At 44.2% G+C, this 20352-nt stretch overlaps 1 protein-coding gene across 1 annotated transcript in view; it reads right to left on the reverse strand.

The window, feature by feature from the left end:
* Window positions 1–19526, reverse strand: part of LOC103748116 (cytochrome b5) — a 44035-nt gene extending 24509 nt beyond the window's left edge. Inside the window, exon 1 of the mRNA XM_008850667.3 lies at window positions 19289–19526. Within this exon, the coding sequence (XP_008848889.1) occupies window positions 19289–19417 (129 nt within the window). The 5' untranslated portion in view covers window positions 19418–19526. The remainder of the gene's footprint in view (window positions 1–19288) is intronic.
* Between the last annotated feature and the right edge of the window lie 826 nt (window positions 19527–20352).

Consider the following 20352-nt stretch of genomic DNA (forward strand, 5'->3'; position numbering starts at 1 on the left):
CTACTGAGGAGTGAAACAGGATCCTGGAGGCAGCCCGGAAATTGGTTCCGGGCCCCACCGGGGACCCTACCACAGACTCAGGCATCATTAATGCCAGCTTTCCCCCTAGCCATCCCAACTGGGACTACAACATGGCAGAAGGTAAGAAGCGTCTCCGTCTTTATCGCCAGACTCTGTTAGCGGGTCTCAAAGGGGTCAGAAGGCGCCCAACCAATTTGGCAAAGGTACGTGCTATAACCCAAGGAATATATAAACCCCCCACAGGGTTTCTAGAGTGCCTCATAGAGGGATATAAGATGTACACCCCTTTTGATCCCACAGCATAGGAGCGTCAGGCAGACCTTATTATGGCCTTCATAGGGCAATCTGCTCCTGACATTTGTGGCAAGCTTCAACGGCTAGAAGGCCTTCAGGGGTACTCCTTACAGGATTTAATAAGAAAAGCTGAGAAAATTTACAATAAGCGTGAGACATTAGAAGAAAGAGAAGATAAAATCAGAAAAGAACAGGAAGCCAGAGAAGAGAGAGAGAGAAGAAAAAAAATAGAGTTAAGTCAAATTTTGGCCACAGTAGTCCAGGGAACAGGGCCAGGTAGGGACCTGGGAGACAAAAGAAGACCTCGAGTAGATAAAGACCAGTGTGCCTATTGCAAAGAAAGAGGACATTGGGCTCGAGACTGTCCAAAGAAGTTGAACAGACAAAAGAAGACAGCCCAAGTCCTGGCTCTAGGGGACTAGGGGAGTCAGGGCCAGGAGCTCCCCCCTGAGCCCAGGGTAACTTTAAAGATAGGGGGGCAATTGACTACCTTCATGGTAGACACAGGAGCTCAGCACTCAGTCCTGACAACAACTGAGGGACCTATGAGTTCCAAAACAGCCTGGGTCCAAGGGGCCATCAGAGGAAAAACATACAGATGGACCACAGAAAAAAAAGTGGACCTCAGCACAGGACGAGTCTCCCACTCGTTCTTATCCCCAACTGTCCATACCCTCTTCTTGGGAGAGATTTACTCTCTAAGCTGGGAGCCAACATCCACTTCAATACAAAGGGAGCTACTGTAAAAAAAAAAGATAGAGCTCCACTATAGATATTAGCCTTGCGGCTGAAAGATGAACATCGGTTATATGAGGGACTGATAGCAAGAACTCCTGGTATATCTGATTGGCTAAGTAAAATCCCCTCGGCATGGGCCGAGACAGGAGGCCCAGGACTAGCACACAACCAGCCTCCAATAGTGGTTACACTAAAACCATCCGCAACTCTGGTTTCAATCAAACAATACCCTATGAGCAAAGAGGCCCGAGAAGGAATCAAGCCTCACATCCAAAGACTTTTACAAATGGTCATACTTCACCCTTGCCAATCCCCTTGGAATGCCCCGCTGCTCCCCGTAAAAAAGCCAGGGACAGATGATTATAGACCAGTTCAAGACTTAAGAAAAGTCAATCAGAGGACAGAAGACATCCATCCCACTGTTCCTAATGCCTATAATCTTCTGAGTTCTTTACCTCCTAGTCATAGGTGGTATACTGTACTTGACCTGAAGGATGCATTCTTCCGCCTAAGACTGAGTCCGGTTAGCCAACCCATTTTCGCTTTTGAATGGAAGGACCCTGAAGCTGGAATATCGGGGCAACTGACCTGGACGTGACTTCCCCAAGGATTCAAGAACTCCCCTACCCTGTTTGATGAAGCTCTACATCATGATTTGGCTGACTTTCGGGTAAGAAACCCACAGATTATGCTTCTTCAATATGTGGATGACCTCCTCTTAGCGGCTGAGACAGAAGCTGGCTGGCTGCAAGGTACGGAGGCTCTCCTATTGAGACCGGGGGAACTTGGATACCGGGCCTCGGCAAAGAAAGCCCAGATCTGCCTACAGCAGGTGACCTATTTGGGCTGCAGGTTGGAGGGAGGGCAATGTTGGCTAACGGAAAGTAGGAAACAGGTGGTAGCCTCTATCCCCCTGCCAACCTCAGCCAGAGGACTCAGAGAGTTCTTGGGAAGCGCAGGATTTTGTAGACTATGGATACCAGGTTTCACTGAAATAGCAGCTCCTCTATATCCTTAACAAAGAGCGGGACCCCTTTTGTCTGGACTGAAGAACACCAGGAAGCTTTTGACAAAATAAAAAGAGTGCTGCTGACGGCTCCAACGTTAGGATTGCCAGATCTGACAAAATCTTTCATCCTATATATAGATAAAAATAATGGGATGGCAAAAGGAGTCCTTACTCAGACTCTGGGACCCTGAAAAAGGACAGTGGCTTATCTCTCAAAGAGACTGAACAATGTGGCCACAGGCTGGCCCCCATGCTTGAGAATCATGGCGGCAAAGCAATAGTGGCTCTTCTGCAAGCCTTGTACTTGCCAAGAAAGGTCAGCATTATCCATTGCCCTGGACATCAGCGAGACCAAGGGCTGATTGCTCGGGGCAATCATATGGCAGATGAAACTGCCCGTCAGGCAGCGGAAGGCACTTGTATTTTCTACACCCATTCAGACCTTGAGGCTGAAATTGAGGCACAAACAAAGGAGGGAGATGCTCTTTTCACTTATACTGAAAAAGATCTGGAACTCGTTCAGAAGCTCAATGCTACTTTGGACACAGAATCTAAAATGTGGAAATATCAAGATCGAATCATACTGCCCCGAAAGGAGGCCGTTAAGTTAATCTCCCAACTCCACCAGTGGACACATTTAAGACACAAAAAACTAAAGACACTACTAGAAAGAGAAGAACAAATCTATTATTTCCCAGACCTCAACCAACTGGTCCAGAAGGTAGTGGGAGATTATCTCTCATGTTCCCTGGTAAATGCTACCAGATCAAAGGTCCCATCTGGTAAGAGAAAAAGAGGGACACGACCAGGGACTAACTGGGAAGTAGATTTTACTGAGGTCCTCCCAAAAAAATATGGTTATAAATATCTTTTAGTGTTCATAAACACTTTCTCAGAGTGGGTTGAAGCTTTCCCCACCTGGAAGGAAACAGCCCAGATGGTGGTGAAGAAACTGATCGAAGACATTTTCCCTCAATTTGGACTGCCTAAGGTAATTGGGTCTGATAATGGCCCAGCCTTCGTCTCCCAGGTAAGTCAGGGAATGGCCAAAGCACTAGGGATTAATTAGAAATTACATTGTGCTTACAGACCCCAGAGTTCAGGACAGGTAGAGAAAATAAATAAAACTATTAAAGAGACCTTAACTAAATTAGCTTTAGAGACTGGCACTAAAGACTGGGTACAGCTCCTACCTCTAGCTTTATTTCGAGCTAGAAATACTCCTGCTATACACGGTCTAACCCTCTACAAAATTCTTTTTGGAGGGCCACCTCCTGCTCTCAATGTAACTTTGTCCCCCTTGCCCTCTTCTTTTGATAACCCCAGCTTGAAAACAAGACTCTTGAACCACGATGGAAAGGACCCTACACGGTTCTCCTGACTACAAAGGACCCTACACAGTTCTCCTGACTATGCCCACAACCCTCGAAGTCCTGAACACATAAACCACTCCGACTGAGAATTAGACGACTCCGACTGGGAATTAGTCGCTATCATCCTCATCTCTGTAGCCTTGATCATCCTTGTTGCCATCATCACATTGGTACTCACTGATCTTGCTGCTATGATGCTTCCAGAAAACTCATAGATTTTATGATTAAAATCTTACCATAAGAAAAGGGGGGAATGATGAAATCAAACTAAAGCCCCCCAGGTTAAAGTAGATTCAAACCAAGTCCCCCAGACCAAAGAAGAATATTCTGAGAAACTGTACAAGAAAGGAAGATGTAAAATTCTAACTGCTGAGAAAGAGCTGACCTTTTCATGCTCCGTACACAAGCCAGACATCACCCGAAACTTCCCCCCTCCCACTGTTGCCACTTACTGCCGGCCCCCTCCCACTGCTGCCGGTTGTAGTTTGTGGTTTTTGCCTTTAAAAGTCACCTATAAGCTGAGCTCGGGGCTGCTGCTCTCTCTCTCTCTCTCTGAGTGAGGCAGGGGCCCGTCTGCGCAAACGATTAAATCCTCTTGCTTCTTGCATCTCCTGGTCTGAGGACTGAGTTATTGGGGTGCGGCCTCCCATGGACGTTGGGTACCCCAGCCTGGGGGGTCCTACAAAGGCTTACTAATGACATGGGCAGACAGGCAGTCGAACAACAGCATGGCAAAGGCTATGAAGAGATAAAATCAGGGTGCATATGGCAGAAGTGGGGATCTCTTCTTATACATTTCTGAGAATGGAGAAGGTTTCACAGCACAAACCTCCAGCCAAGCTCTGATTCCCAGGAAAGAGGCAGGGAAGTGGGTAGGGAGCAGGATTTGTGGCCACAAATACCCCCTTTGATGCAAACTCACTTCCCAGGTGAGAAATCCTGGTACCTGGAAGCTAGAGACTCAGACTATGTCTCAATAGGATGCCTGTTGGGCATCTGTGAGAAGGGAGATGGTGTAAGATATTGTGGCCTGAGTAACAGCTGGATTCTAACATTACATTCTTACAGGTAGTTGTTTCCTCCAGATTAAATAAAACATTCCATCTTGGAAAGAAAAAGAAGGCTAAAGAAACTTATGAAGCTTTCAGGTCCCTCCCCAAGGCCCTGAGAGAAATACAAATGCTGGGGGAAAGGAGACTCTTTCAAGTCCTAGCTGCCTGAAACTTGCACAGGAAACACCAATGATGTAGCTTGTGGGAGTCATCACTCACGCTGGGATGGGCTTTTGGGGATGCTGCTGCCCAAGTCACCCAAGCTCTTTTAAATAATGTGCTCACTCATGCTTCTGTAAGTACAGGAACCCTTAATTTAAGGTTCACCAAGCTAAACTTGGAGACGATAGTTTCATCGGCTTATTGTCAGTGTTTTACATAAGGTGAATAGACACTTGTTCACATCTCCCTAGGGAAAGTCACTCAACTCTACTCTAGAAGCTGGGAACAAAGTACAAGCAACAGTGACAAGTAGCACTGGGTCACATTTAGCAAATGCCAACTACATATCAGGAAGTGTTCTGAGACTGTTAGTCCTTTCAACCCTCACCACAAGCCTATGAGCTAGTATTTCTACCATCATCCCAATTTTAGATGAAGAAGCTGAGGCTTGAGGTGACAAAGTTCATTAGGGAAAATCTGGGGCAGTCTGATTGCATGGGGTTCCATACCTCTGTGTGTGCTAGAGGAAGCCACTGTCCTGAGTTCTGCTACCACAGACCTAAGTCTAGGTGGATCTGTGTCCCCTAAGCACTGCATATCTGGCAGCTACCTGCCCTCCCTTTAACCTTTCCAGATGTTCTCTGGTGGCCTCTTGCCTGCATCAAGGCTGCCCTTGAGAGCTTAACCAAATTTCATAAGTATAAAAATATAGTGATTGATAATTTGCTTACTTGCTTTGAGTATTAAGAAGACATTCAGGAAGGAGAATTAAGCATATATCACTTTCCAGTAGTTTGTAATAAATTTCCCATTATTATTTATCAAAACATAAAAGTAGCCAGGTGTGGTGGCACATCCCTTTAATCCTAGCACTCGGGAGGTAGAGGCAGGTGAATCTCTGTTAGATCGAGGCCAGCCTCATCTTACATAGCAAGTTCCAGGCCAGCTGGGGTTCAGAGAGAACTTCTCTCAAAAAAGAACGAAAAAAAAATTACAGTAAACCCTCAAACTGGAAAGATTGGATGATATAGTCTGGTACATAAGAGGTATTCAAGTAATAATGTAGTTTCTTTTCTTCACCCCACCTAACCCGAGCCCCTGTAAATTGTTGAAAGGACAATTCTAGAACCAAACCTCAGAAGATGAATCTCCTCACTGTCAAGACATTTCAAGGAATTTAATCAACAAGCATGATTCTACTAAACTAGAGACTCAAAGAATTCATAAAAATATCATAAAAACAATCACTTCACGCCTCAAGATCAGTTACAGGCAAGGCGCACAAGTAATGTGGTTGTCAGCTGTGAGTTGGCAGTTATCCAACTGATAACTGATGGGTTTCTCTCTTGAAAAGAAGCAGAATTCCTCTTGTTTCTCAGAACTGTATGGCCTAAAATGCATCATCAGCCACCAATGATTTTATGTTTGGTCAGTGTGCCCTGAACAGAATTTTTTAATTTTACCATTACTAAACTGGTCTCATTAAAGAATACAAAGCAAGTGAACAAGTTGGAGACATTATTATTCTGATCGCTAAAGGTCACAAAAATCCCTAGTTCTGACAAGATGACCTTGAAGTAGAGGGAAGAAGGGCTAGGGCCAGGTCTGCTTCCCAGAGACAGGAGCGCTGTGCACAGAGAGGCTGTCAGACAAGGGTTGTCTCCAGGCCTCTTGATTGGCTGCCCAGCTTCATTAAGAATCAGCAAAGCAGCTGGGCGTGGTGGCATATGCGTTTAATTCCAGCACTGAGGAGGCATAGGCAGGTGGATCTCTGCGAGATCAAGGCCAGCCTGGTCTACATAGTGAGTTCCAGGACAGCTGCTTGGGCTACAGGAGACCCTGTCTCAAAAAGACCCAAATCTAATACCAAACAAATCCCCAAAATAAAGCAAAAAGCTACCAAAACCTGGGACCTAGAGGCAGAGAACTGTGACCTAAGAGGAACTATTACTCTACCTAAAATCTACTTGGAGTCAGATGAGCCATTTGCTAGATGCTAGAACTACCTCCATTGAGACTAAAGGTAGAAGAGAGGAGGACTGGCTGTGGTACCGGTCTGCCCTTCCTGCTTTCCCCCCATACCAAATCATCAAGCTCCCTTTCATGACAAGTGTTAAGAATAATAAATCAGGCTGAAACCTGCAGGTGGAACAAGGGAAAAGAAAGCAAGCTGAGAAGAAATTGGTCACTCTTGACCCAACAGCCATCCTGGATCACTTTTCTCTATTTTATACTTACAAGTTTTCATTCATTCAATCCACACATACTGAGTTCGTTCTATGTGCAGCGTTATTCTAGGTACTAGGCCACGTCAATTAACAAAACTGAAAAACAGCATCCAGAGTGCACATTCTAGTAGAAGAGAGATAAGCAATAGTATAATAAATAAGTAAATTACATGCACTATAGGAAACAAAAGGAAGGCTGAGGGATGTCACTCAATGACACAGCAAAGAACTTAAATGGGTCATGCTTTCAGTAGCATTCTGGGAACCTTTACCTAACCCTAGTCATCTCTTCAAAAGTTTTACATTTTAACAATTCATTTTGAGCTATTTCCTATATAAGGTGTGGGGTTTAGATCAAGGCTTATTTTTTTGGCCAGTGATGTCTAATTGTTCCAGAATCATTTGCTGAAAAGAATGTCTTTCTTCCATACAACTACTTTTAAATTTTTGTCAAAAAAAAACACATCAACTGGAAATATCCATGTGAGTCTATTTCCAGATTCTCTATTCTGCTCCACTGATCTACCTACTCATGTCCCTCTGCCAGTACCATGCTCTCCTGACTACTGTAGCTACAGCCTAAGTTGTTTGTTTGTTTGTTTGTTTGTTTGGTCTTTTTGAGACAGGGTCTCCCTGTAGCCCCAGCTGGTCTGGAACTCACTTTAAATACCAGGGTGGCCTCGAACTCACAGAGATCTGCCTGCCTCTGCCTCCCAAGTGCTGGGATTAAAGGAATGCGCCACCACACCCGGCCCACAGCCTAAGTTTTTAAAATTAGGTAGACAACCATCTATGAAGGGTTTAAACATAATATAGTGTTACAAGTTGACTTTACTTTTAAAATGTGATTCTACTGTGATAAGCATTCTAGGGTCATAGGAAACAAGGCAAGAGGTGAGAGCAGATCAAACCAAGTGAGAGCAGCAGAGTCAGTCAGAATCTAACTTTAATATGAAGGGAGAAGTCAACAATTCGAATATTCTGTGATGGATTTAATATGGAGTGTGAAGGAGTGAAGGTATGGGGGCTACAACTGTCATTAACTGGCACAGAGAAGGATGAGGATGGATGTTTGGGGAACAGAAAAATCAGGCACTGCTTTAAATATGTGAAATTTGAGAGGCCTATTAGAGAACTAAGTGGAGACATGAGATAGATCCACATACAAGAATCCAGGGCTCAGGAGAGAGGCCTTTTTGGCATGCACAAAATAATCCAGAAGTCATCCACACACTGAAAGCCGTGACACTGGACAAGATGGTCCAGGGAAAATGAAATTTGTCCATGGGACCCCCAGCACTGACGTCAGAGGCAAGAGGAAAAGACAAAGAAGAGGCCACAGAGGTAGGAAGAAGCCAGAAGACAGCATCCAGAATGCCAACCAGCACTGCCCAGAGTGCTGGCCATCCACAGAACATTCTGCTCATACATCAAGATAGAGACAAACAGCCATCACAGGAGACCTTGGCCGGAGCAGTTTTAGAACACTGGAGGGTTTTGAAGAAATGGGAGGGATGAACTAGAAAGTGGAGGACAGGATTGGAGATGGCAGACCTAACAGCTCTTTCAAAGCTCTACTACAGGGGGAATAAAAGACAAAGGAAACACTGGGGGAAGTGCTGCCCAGAGAAGCCCTGTCCACATTTGAGGACAGCAGAAACCAATCAGCATACTTGAATACTAAAGAGACTGTTCCGGTGGGTGAGGGTCAGAGGGGGGTATTTGTCTGTGCCGGAACAGAAAACAGGATGGCTAAAGAAATGTCTAGTCTGAGTGATGAAGAGGAAGTGGAACTCAGTACATACATGGAGGCTTTGACAGGAGAGGCAGGAAAATACCTCCCTATGTGCTTAACTCTGTCTTGCAGCACAGGACCTGGCTCAGCGTCAGTACTGCATTCTTTGCCCTGAGATTATGTCACAACCAGATGTTCATAACTCAGTCCCAATAGTACTGAGTGCTAAATCCTCAGCAAGTGTCTTTAAGAAGATCTATAATACTACTAACAAGTGCCATTAATGTGGGAAAAGGGGAAAAAATGTAATGTGATAGCAGTAGAGACTGAGTTGCACCTGTGTTCCTTCACAGGGCTCTCTTGTTCCTCTGTAGAAGGATTATTCTCTGAGCACTTACTATGTGCCAGGGCATGTGGCATGGAGCAGGCACAGGAAGTCTTCTATCTAGGGAAAACAAGGAACACAGTAACAAGGGAAATTTCAGCCACTGACTGATGTGTCAGTAGACACATAAAACAGAAAGAGAGAAAATTGTTCTTTCTCTGGACAAGACCTGAGCTACAACCTGAGTGGGCAGTGGCCAGGGGAACATAGAACAGGCAGAAAGGAAAGCAGAACAAGGGTTTTTGGCAGAAACAAGCTTAGCTGGTTTGAAAAACAAAGCATAGGTTGGCATAGTGTTACTAGCTGAAGTGTGAGACTCAGGCAGGGCCCAATCCCAGGCTTGTTCAATCAGGACAAAGAAATAGGATTTAATTCTAAATGCAACGGAAGCCATTTTAAGAAATTAAGCAGAGAGTGGCTCTTTCACAAGGTGTTTTGCTTTCTTTAATAAAGTATATTCATTAGTCTAATACTGGCAGGTGTTAACTAGCTGAAAGTTCAAGAAGCCGCCACCAATCTGAACAAATACCAAGGGCTTGCTTGCTCCACAGAGGCTAGAGCGAGGGTCTGGATATGCAAGGGTGATATCAGAGCTGCTGTTCATAAAGTCCAGCAAGGGGAAGTGCAAAGGCCAGTACACAGAAGAGGACTGTGGGGCAGAAGGGAGCTGAAGACAGGAAGTGGTGGTAGGAGGTAAGCTGGACACACCAAAAGACTGGTCAGAGCTGCAGCCTCACCAGGTTTCTGGGTACCACACACCCTCCAAGGGCAGTCACTTTAGAGGCTTTCTCCAAAGCTTCCCAGTGCCTCCTCACACAAGCCTGACAAATGTGAACTGCTCGTCTCCTAATGAAAACCACTCAGGGGCCAGGCATGGTGGTGCATGTCTTTAATCCCAGCACTTGGGAGGCAGAAGCAGACAGATCTGTGTAAGTCTGGGACCAGCCTGGTCTACTCAGTGAGTTCCAAGCCAGCCAGGTTACATAGTCAGACCCTGTCTCAGATGCTTGAGTCAGGTTCAGTAGTGAAGATCCCCTGTGCCAGGAATAAACTGGGCAGGACTCAGTGAACAACTCCTGTGTGAGACCAGAATGGCAGCTTGTTTTCCCTTCTAGGTAGCACAGAGAAGGGACAAAGGAAGAAAAGGTGCATTTCTTCACAGTTTCTCTTTGTTTTCTCCCATTTCTGCAAAGAACTGCCCCCTAGGTAAAAACCTCAAAGTAAAGAAAGGCAATGTAGTACCCACCTGTAGCTAAGGGAGACAACCAGCTATTCTAAAATGATAGATAAATTGGTTTTCTCCCCCTATCTAGAAGCCTTTGAGAGGGAACTGACACTGATTCTAACCATTCACAGGTATCAAAATGCCTGAAAGCAAATCTTGAATCCATCACTCTGGGGTCCAGCCTTGGAAGACAAGAAAAATGAGGAGGAACCCAATAGAGGGATGCTTTTGGACGCTCTCATCAAGAAATCCCAATGGACTCTCATATGAACATTTGAAAATTGCCCTGTTCTGACTTTTTTCTACTTCCCTGTCTAGAACTTGTAATGCTAATTACTCTTGCCTTTACATCTCCTTCACATCTCCTATTCATGATTCAAGGGCTTTCTTTTCCCCACTAGAGATAAGAGTTATGCAATTTGGGAGTCTTAAAGATAGACCCACTGAAGGGGTACCCCAGTTGCCTCACCCTGCATCCTTGTTCAGCATGGAAGAAGCCAGAGTGGTCTGCATCCCGATTCCCTATAAGCAAGCTGGGTAACCTCCTCAGAGGATGGTGTGATAAGAATAGGAGGTAGGAATTGTCTAGGCAATTAGGGTAAAAAGACCCCAAAGAAAAGTAGCCAGTTTCTTGGCTAAAAGTCCAAATGTCCTTGGGCCTCTTAGCAACATACTCCATGCCAAAGGCCAAAAATGTCAAAAATATTTGGGAGCTTTTATTTAATCCTTAAAAGATTTTAGGGATACCTCTTCAGAGTGGGGAATGTTGGAGTAGCCAAAAGCCCCATAAAAATAAATCAATCAAAGAAGAAGAAAGAGTACATGAAGTTATCAGAAAAACGGATGGGAGATATGGGAGGAGTTGGAGGGGAGGAAGTGGGCATGGATTTGATCAAAACACCTTATATGCATGTATGAAATTCTCAATAAAGTATTTAAATTAAAAAAAAAATAGAGGCAGCCGGGCGTGGTGGCGCATGCCTTTAATCCCAACACTCAGGAGGCAGAGACAGGCAGATCTCTGTGAGTTCAAGGCCAGCCTGGTCTACATAGGGAGTTCCAGGACAGCTGGGGCTACAGGGAGACCCTGTCTCAAAAAGACCAAAAAATAAAAATAAAAATAAAAAAATAGAGGCAACGCCATGCCCTGGGGTACTTCTAAAACTTCAGGCCTCACGCTTGGTAGTGGATCCAAGTGTAGACTGTGCTCCTTCCTGCTTGTGTGATGCAAGCAGGTTGGGAGCCTCTCTAAACACAGTCCTTTGTCTTTAAAAGGAGAGTGCTGCAACCAAGACACCCAAGATTTGTTCTACAGATGGAAAATGCAAATGCAAGGAGAAGTTTGTTTGTTTCGTGTATGTACATGCATGTGTGGATGTGGATGCAACAGTGTATATGTGTGCACATGTGTACAGATACATGTGGAGGTCAGAGGTGAACTTTGGCTTATTTCCTCAGATGTTATCCCAACTTAATTTTTGACAGAGTGACTTTACTGGCCCAAGTTCACCAAGTAGGCTAGGTTGAGTCTCAGAAATCCTCCTGTCTCCACCTCCTCAGTGATAGGTAGGAATGTTGGAGAGAGCAAGCGGGTGGTGGCGCGGATGGAGGAGGCACCAAGGCACAGATGGAATTCTCAGCTGGATACAGATTTATTTCGCACGGGGCACCTTTCCCTCGGGGAAGGGAAAGATGTCAGCGAAGGGAAAGATGGGATGGGAAGGGAAGGGAAGGGAAGTGAAGGGAAGGGAAAGGGAAGGGAAAAGGGAAGGATAGGATAGGATGTCCGCCCACAGGTTGTGAGCTGGGACTTTATATATGGGGGCTTTAGGGTGTGGAAGGGGGGAATGTTTGGGGGAGAAATCAGGGAGGGGGAAGCAGGAAAAGCAGGTAGGATTAGGGTCTGGAAGTGTTTACTTTTCCCCTCTTAAGATAAGAGGAAATCTGCTTATCTTATCTTTGGAGGTCAGAGGAAAGGCAGGCTGCTTCTCAGCAGAGTTTGTTCTTCTTGACCTCAAAGGTCAAAGTGCTTATCAGCTAAGTTCCCTTTTTCGGGCTCCAAAGTCTGTGGGTCCCTGTTGGGGAGGGGGGAAGCTGCTGCTATTTGGAACCCTAACACTCAGCATACATGGGATTACAAGTATGTACCATGACTTCTGGATTTTTTAGATGGGACCTGGGAATCAAACTTGGATTTTCATGCTTGTGCAGCAAGCCCTTTACCTATCTTCCCAGACCCAACAAAGAAAGTTTAACACACAAAAAGCACTATCTATTACAGACTGGTATATAATGAATGTTAATAAACATCCAGGAACTGTCCCCTGCCATTGCTTTTATAATTAACTTGTTGGGGACTTTTATGGAGGAGGAGGGAATTAATGAGTGGCATTTACTTCATACTTCTAAAAGAATGGAGAAGGTGGGGTATATTTTGTGCCTCAGCCAATAGCAGCCACAGCTGTACAACGTGCAGAGGCAGAAAAAGGAACAAGCAGGAAAACTGATACCATGAGGCCTCTGGCAATTTCAAACAGGCTGCATCCCAGGCAAGCCAGGCGAAGTGGACTGTGACCTGGAGGATGTTACTGCCACCTTCTTCCTCTTCCTCTCCCTTCTCCTCCTCCTCCCTCCCTTTTCACTCCTCTTTCAGTTTCCCAAGCATTACCACTATTGTTTTGGTATGCACCTAACTAGATAAATTGTGGATGCAATAAAGTAAGGTCCATCCCTGCAGAGATCAGCTCCCCACTGAACAGAGGTCACAAAGGCCAGGTTCTGTACAGTCACCTGTAACTGAGTTTGGCCCACACTATATTCCTCTCATTCTCCTGGTTCCAATATTAGCAACAGGCACAGAAGTCGGTTCATAAACACACTTAGCAGTTCATTCCTAAGAAAACTATATTCCAAGGTAATACCAAGAGTGCACTTTATTAGGAGGGAGGTAATAGCACTGAACCTCTGCTACTTCAATTTCCATTGAGTCTGCTGTCCCTCAGGCCACTTGTCAGATGGCTTTGAGCCCTTACACAAAGAAACAGACTAGTGCTGCTGCTGATGGTTAATATTTTCATAGGACAGACAAGGTATATTATTCAATATAAATTGCACTATTAAAAGAATTTCATGCTTAAAGTGCCAAATATTTTTCTGTTCCTTTCCTTTTCTGATAACAACACATAAGTGGGCAAATCATACCACAAGCAAATTTCTTGGTTACTATAAGACTCAGAGAAACAAATCCTCTGGTGGAAGCCCTTACAATTGATCATCCTAGAGTACTGTAGTGATACTCATGAAAATTGAGAGTTAAAAGCATACATTCTTTCACTACAAAGATTTATTTTAAGACAGTAATCACAGGTAAACTATGCACATAAATGACCAAGAAGGTATGGTTAGTATGCTGTGAGCTACTATATAGTAGACAGCAGGAAGGACTATGAACCCTAAAGTGGAATGGCACTCTCAATGGAGTTTAGTGGGGAAAGGGTGACATTACAGAACAGCATGGGAAACATCTGTCTACCAATGGAAAACACAGCTATGAGCAAGGCTGTTCTAGGAAGTGGACTTCTAGGCAGCTGTGGTTTTCTTCTTTGCATTTTTCCAAATCACCAAGTTCTTTACAACGATCATGAATTTTTTTTCCTCCAGAACAGTAAGTTGTATATTCAAAAGTTTCAGAAAAGGGATAGTTTCCCATTGTATATGATACATCTTCTTGGAAAACTACATTCAGGTGAATATTTATATTTTGAATCATTTCTTTGGCTGGTGAACATTATAATTACTAATTACAAACTAAATAATGGACCTAACTAAATTAATATTGGACCTAACACACAACAAAATTTAATATTAATGATAACAATGTATAAGAAAAATTTTTTTTAAATGTTAGTGATCAAACCCACAGCCTTGAACATGTTATGTAAGTACTCTACCATTAAGCCACAACCTCAGCCACAAGATGTTAATCAAAATTTAGTCATGTGAAGTGGGCATGGTGACCTACACTGGTAACCTCAGCACCCAGGAGGCTAAGGTAAGAGGATCATAAGTTCAAGGCCTGTCTGTGAAACTCACTGAGAAATAACTCACTGTGAAACTCACTGTCTCAAAGTAAAATTAAATACAAAAGGCTGGGACTGTAGCTCAGTGTCAGAATGCTTGCTTAGGCCCGAGTTTGAACCCCAGTACATTAAAAGGCCCCCCAAGCCATAAAAACCACACAAACAACAAACTTTAATCATTTGAATGCTTCTCTTTATGTGCTTTTTCAAGTGTTTTCACACATATTATTTTTCCCAATGCTAAGCCAGTTTCCCTACCCCAGCTCAATATGTTCCCATGAGAGTGGAGGTGGACTGGATTATTCAGGCTCTATTATCCTAGAGAGGTATTGTAGGTTGTCTCCCATGGTTTTACAGTTCTAGAATAGACATCCACATTAAGCAGTGATTAGTGTATTACTTATTCCCTGATTTACCCCCAGCTGATCTGTATAACCTGTTTCACTTCCTTATTAACAAAATTTCCATCACCTTAAAGAGAAACAAAAAGCAAAAGTTAATAGCCTCAAGAGTTATTTGGTGCATTTTGTTTTGTTCTGTGCTGTTTGAAAACAAAATAGTCACTTGGAATCTCTTCTTATAAGTAGTTAAGAGGTCACACCAAGAACTACAAATACTTAGAGATACACAGGTGCACAGTCCCCAGTGACTGTGTACGATGTGGTTTTGTTGCCTGTTTACCCAGGATGCCTAAGCTACCATTACCAATGATCCCTTTATATTTTTCTCCAACTTCACATTTTCTATCAAACCACAGTAAATAATAATACTTTCATTTTATGTACATCAAAGGCACATGTGGCAACAGCACTGGGAGTTGCAATTCCATCTAACTTCCTTGCAAAAAGCAAGGGCATTTAGCACTATCCCAAGCATGTCTATACCAAAGCACAAACACATCCATCTATCCTTCTGCTTCCCAGAATTAAAGAAGGGCAATGCCTGCACCCTTACTATATCTTGGAGAGTCTGTAGTTCCCCAGCCTCTGAACTCATCTATGGACAGAAGGCAGCCTAAACATAGTGACAACAAATTTTCATTAAGACTCCAAAAAGCTGAAGTGGATCAGAAGCAAACAGCTTTTGCAAGGCAGACTGTTGTCAAAGAATGTTCAATACTCAACTTTCAGAATCTTGGGATCACTAGAAAATGTTCTGTTGAACATTTTAATAACAAAGAAAGAGGGAGGACAACTTGCTTCATGAGATTTTTCAAGTGGTATCTATGTTACAAATTCCCACTGTAATGCAAAGCGTAACTAACATGACTGTGATTTCAGCATGCTTTCTTCCTTCCTTTCTGCAGCTCTGTTGAAAACTGAATAAAGGCTGATGGCCCACCTGCAGATCAGAACAAACACAAAATACAAACATTTTTCCTGGCCCTATATGTCTGTTTTCAGTTCAAATAATGATCTCTCAAATTTCTATAACCATTAACCTGGCTAATAATATGATCTAATATAACAGGACTCAATTTCATAAATATAAACTAAAAAAATAGAGGTCAAGACTGGAAAGAATGGTTTAAAGCACATAAGCAATGAGGCTTATAATCCTGTTGGCAGGTATCAGATAGGAATCAAACACCTGCTGCTGTTTAGATTGGCATTCATAATGAGCCTGCCCTCCCTCTTAGATTTCCACCCATCCCCTGAACTTCAGAAGGGCTTTATTTCAGGAAGGCAGAGTTCACATTGCACAACAAGTAACCTTTACCTGTGTTCTTGATGAGAAAAGTAATTTTTATAATATTCTCCTATTCAATATCACCTTCTGGACTTAGAACTTTACCTAAAAACACACTTTAAGCACTCAGGTACGTATGACACTGCAAAAAGAAAACCACAGTCCAATGCTGGCCCTGATGACAGTGGTTTCCAAACAAACAAAAACACCTGCCATCTTAGCTTTGTGTTTAACAAATATTGTTTTATGTTCTGGGGTGTTTTTTTCTGGTTTCTTTTTTTTTTTTTTTTTTGGAGAAAGAATGTCACTCTGTTCCCCAGACCGGCCTCTCTAACTCTTGGCAATTCTCCTGCCTCTGCCTCCTGAGTACTGGGAGTGCTGAGATTACAGGCATGCACACATGCCAGACTTGGCAATGCTATGTTTAATTCTTATGACACCTGAAGAATCTGTCTACACGCTCCCATTTTACAAATAATAAATCTTAGTCACAGAGAAGGTAGCAGAGCAGGAACTCTCCAACATCACACCATGATACCATATGCTTCCTCAACAGAAATGCCAACACACATATAAATCTACAGTGGTACTGTGAATGGAGAAAACAGTCATAAGAAAGCATGTGGATGGGTGAATCCAGAGCTTATGGATATACAGCCCATGATGACAGGAAGTTCACTGTGGAGGTAAGAAGGATATACCACCCAACCTTTGTTCATGTGCAAATTAGAAAAAACAATGTTTTTCAGCTCATGTGCTTCGTGAAATTTCTGGAGACTTTAAATGTAGAAGAAAAAAAGTAACAGGGCAACTGTGGAAGAGGACCAGATATTCTGGGCTTCATTTTGTCTATAGGCAAGCATGAGATAAACAGTGAAGACCTAACAAAATAATAGAAATCAGAAGAAATTTGAAAGAAGGCAGTATCCTGCAGAGGACCTCTGAATGAGATATGAAAGCTATAAACCATGAAAGCTATAAACCAAATGGATACAGGCAGTCACTTGCAGAGAATCCTGGAGCCCTGGTACACTCAGACAGATCCCAAATGCCAACGCCATACTGGAGGTACAAAGCAAAAACCAGGACACTGTGGAGCAAGCAGTCATAAAAAGTAAAGCAAACAACAGAAAATGTTATCACCAGGTACCATTGGGATATAACGAGAACTCTGACACAGTTGTGGGAAAGGCTCCTATGATCCAACACACAAGAATGTTTGCAGACAGAGAGAGCAGAGGCAAGAAAAGCTGGTGGTGGGTCCTTAGTCCCTCTAACCCTTAAGGCCAACAGGACCCAACCATTCATTGTACTTCTCCTAAACTCAACCCTCTCCATCATCTTCCTAGCTAACTGTTCATTTTATCTGAAGTGCATTCTTCCCAAGTCATTCTCAATGACAGGGAACTGAAAACTTGGAAAGAACAAAGGAATTTGTTTCCAGTTAGTTTCCCAACTGAGCAGCCTGTTCTCCCGTTCCTTAGGTTTTGCTTACACAACTTGTGTGGCACACCCCTTCCTTTCCTTTTCCTGCCTCATGAGAATGAAGTAGGGGGAAAAAATGTAATGGGTACAACTTAATAATCTCTTATTTTCTTCTTCTGAAAATTTAAGCCTTAAAAATTGTACACATTTTTAGAGCAGGGATTCTTAATCAGGGGTCGCTGTGTGTCTCATGGGACATTTAGCAATATCTAGAGATAGTGTTGGTTGTCACACAGGAGAGGGGGTACTAAGGAAAATGTCAACAAAACAAAGGTCAAAAGATCTTGTTTTAGAAGACATTATGAGGCAAGTTAGAATGGTTTCATATTGTAAAATATCCCAATATTCTTTCATAAATGCTACTCTTGTTTTTTTATAGACACAGAGTCAAAAGACACACTATATCTTAAAATTCCAAAATTATATGCCAGGGGGAGGGGATGAAGGGAGAGTTCAATATGGACACTCAGTCACGTGGGACTGCTTTTGGGGGTAGGACTGTTTGAGAAACTGTAATGGCAAACCAGCTCTGTAGCAGAGCAGAAGGGAGGCAGATCTGATTCCACACTGCAAACAACTCCCAACTAAACTGGAACCCTATTTTTTATCTTGTGTTCAGTCAAATGACAGCTCAACAGTGAGGTATCTTACCAAGAAACATCAACTTCAACCTTTTAAAAAGCTTTTTCTGTATTTAACAGTCTCTACAAATCAAAAGTCCCTTGATGTAAATATAATCCATCAAAGACTGGGCCTCTACTTTTGCCCCATCCATAAAAACAAAAACAAACAAACAACAAAAAAACAAAAAAAACAACAACAAAAAACCCCATAACACATGTGAATCCTTTTCATAGTTTGTTAGGAGGAAGAAAGATATGGAAATGGTGTTATGACTCAAAACCTGCCCCAAAGGAACAAAATCCATTCGGAGGGAATAAAGAGTGACTACAAACGCCCCTTACACTGCATAGCAAAAATTACAATCTAATGCAATGACTCTTACCAAAGGAATGTCTTCCTTTAAAATTAAGACATTTTACAACTTTCAAAGTAGCTTCAAGGGTGAAGTTCGAGGACATATTTTATCACGCAACTTTCCCTTGCACTCGCTCAAGCCACACACAGAAGTCTTCTCCAGTCAGCAGTGAGGGTGCTGAGCAAGAGCACACCATTGCATTAAGGTAGTCCTCACTCGGTCTCTGCTGGGTGAACACGTCAGGGTGACCCTGGGGGTGTCCCCTCCCCGACTTCCGACCCAACGAACATTCTGGGGGGAAGAGTCCCACAGCTCTTGAGGCCCGTGGACTCCAACCGGTAAGTCTACTCCGGAAATCGAGTGACCGACCTATTCTAGATGGAGAGCCTTATATACAAACTCAAAGAGTGGGGAAGAGGAAAAAAAAGAAAAGAAAACAGGATTTAGCTGCGCCCTCTTCTAGCAAGTAGGGGCATACTCTGGGACACTCTTGAGCGCAACAATGGGAAGCCAGTTCCAGTTCCACTGCTGGCCGCAAAACCCGGCTCACGCTACAATGATGATGCCTTACCTCCTTCAGATATTCTCAGCTGTGCACACCCAAAGTGCACACAAGTGTGCAGTCGCGGAGAGTGTTCCTAAAAGTACACATACAATTGCGCACATATAGATGCACAGATGCGGGCATCTCTCCCAGGTGTGCACAATTACGCACACCCAGGTGCGCAGTCGCTGGGAACGCACCCCGAGCCACGCGAGGCGGGTCATGCCAGGGAACCCCGAAGCCCTAGCCACAATCCCCGCGCCGCACCCGATCGCGCGTGCCCAGCTCACCTCTTCCAGAAACTTGGTGAGGTCGTACACCTTGTGATGCAGAATCACCCAGGTGCTCCTGCTATCTTTGTGCTTCTGAATCTCTTCCAGGGTGTAGTACTTCACAGCGCTGTCCGTCTGCCCGGCCATCTCGGGATCGCTGCGAGCCTCCCAGGCCCTGCAACACAGCCGCGCGCGGGGTGGAGCGCAAAGCAAGTCTAAGCAGCCTCCGCTCGGGCCATTCCCGGCCCCTCCGGGCTGCAGGCGGGGGACAGCGCACGGGGCGGGGACCGCACGGCCTCCGGGTATTGGCCAGCACGTTGCTCCCGCCCTCGACCAACGCTCTCCGCCAGTCCAATCGCGCTCCGAGCCCAGCACGTGAGTGTTGATTGGCTCCATGAGACGCTCTTAACCATCATCCGCTGCCGGAGCGGAGGGAGGGGCGGGGCGGGGCGGGGCTTCGCTGAGTCTGCGCAGAAGGAGGCGGGGGGGGGGGGGCGGGTAGGGCGAGGGAGGTCTGACCTAACCCTGAGAAGGAAGCCGACCTGGCAAGCTGCATCCCACACTCTAGCACAGTTCTCAGGCTCCGAGCTTAGCGCAAGGCCTCCGCAAGTTTCCTAATCAGATCAAATCAGCCGTAGGTCCCAATGCTCACTTGTAACAAAAATAGCAGTGGTCCAAGTCCACGGAGTGGCTATTCATGTGGCGAAACTGTTAGCGAACACAGAAGATACGAAAGAGAGCCTCATGTACACTTAAAACCAAGCATCACTGTCAAAGGCTTGCAAATCAAATGTGTGGCGCCCAAGTAGCAAACATTCATTTTGCTTCACCTCTACAGAGGGTGCAGCAAAACAAAAGCTCCAAGAAAACTAATTTCAACATTTTAGAAGCATCTGATTATTTCCGTAACTCTAAAAAACTTATATGCAGTGAAACTCTGACATGCCAAAGGCTTGCACTCTTTTCTCCAGAGTCCTAAATGATGAGCACGTGGAAGAGTGCAGAATTGTAGCTCCCCAGCCTGGCCCTCCCCTTTCCTCTTAACAGGAGATAAAATAACACATATTAAATATAAATGCCTG

This window comes from Nannospalax galili, unplaced genomic scaffold, assembly GCF_000622305.1.
Source record: "Nannospalax galili isolate Female #2095 unplaced genomic scaffold, S.galili_v1.0 scaffold243, whole genome shotgun sequence".
NCBI lineage: Eukaryota > Metazoa > Chordata > Mammalia > Rodentia > Spalacidae > Nannospalax > Nannospalax galili.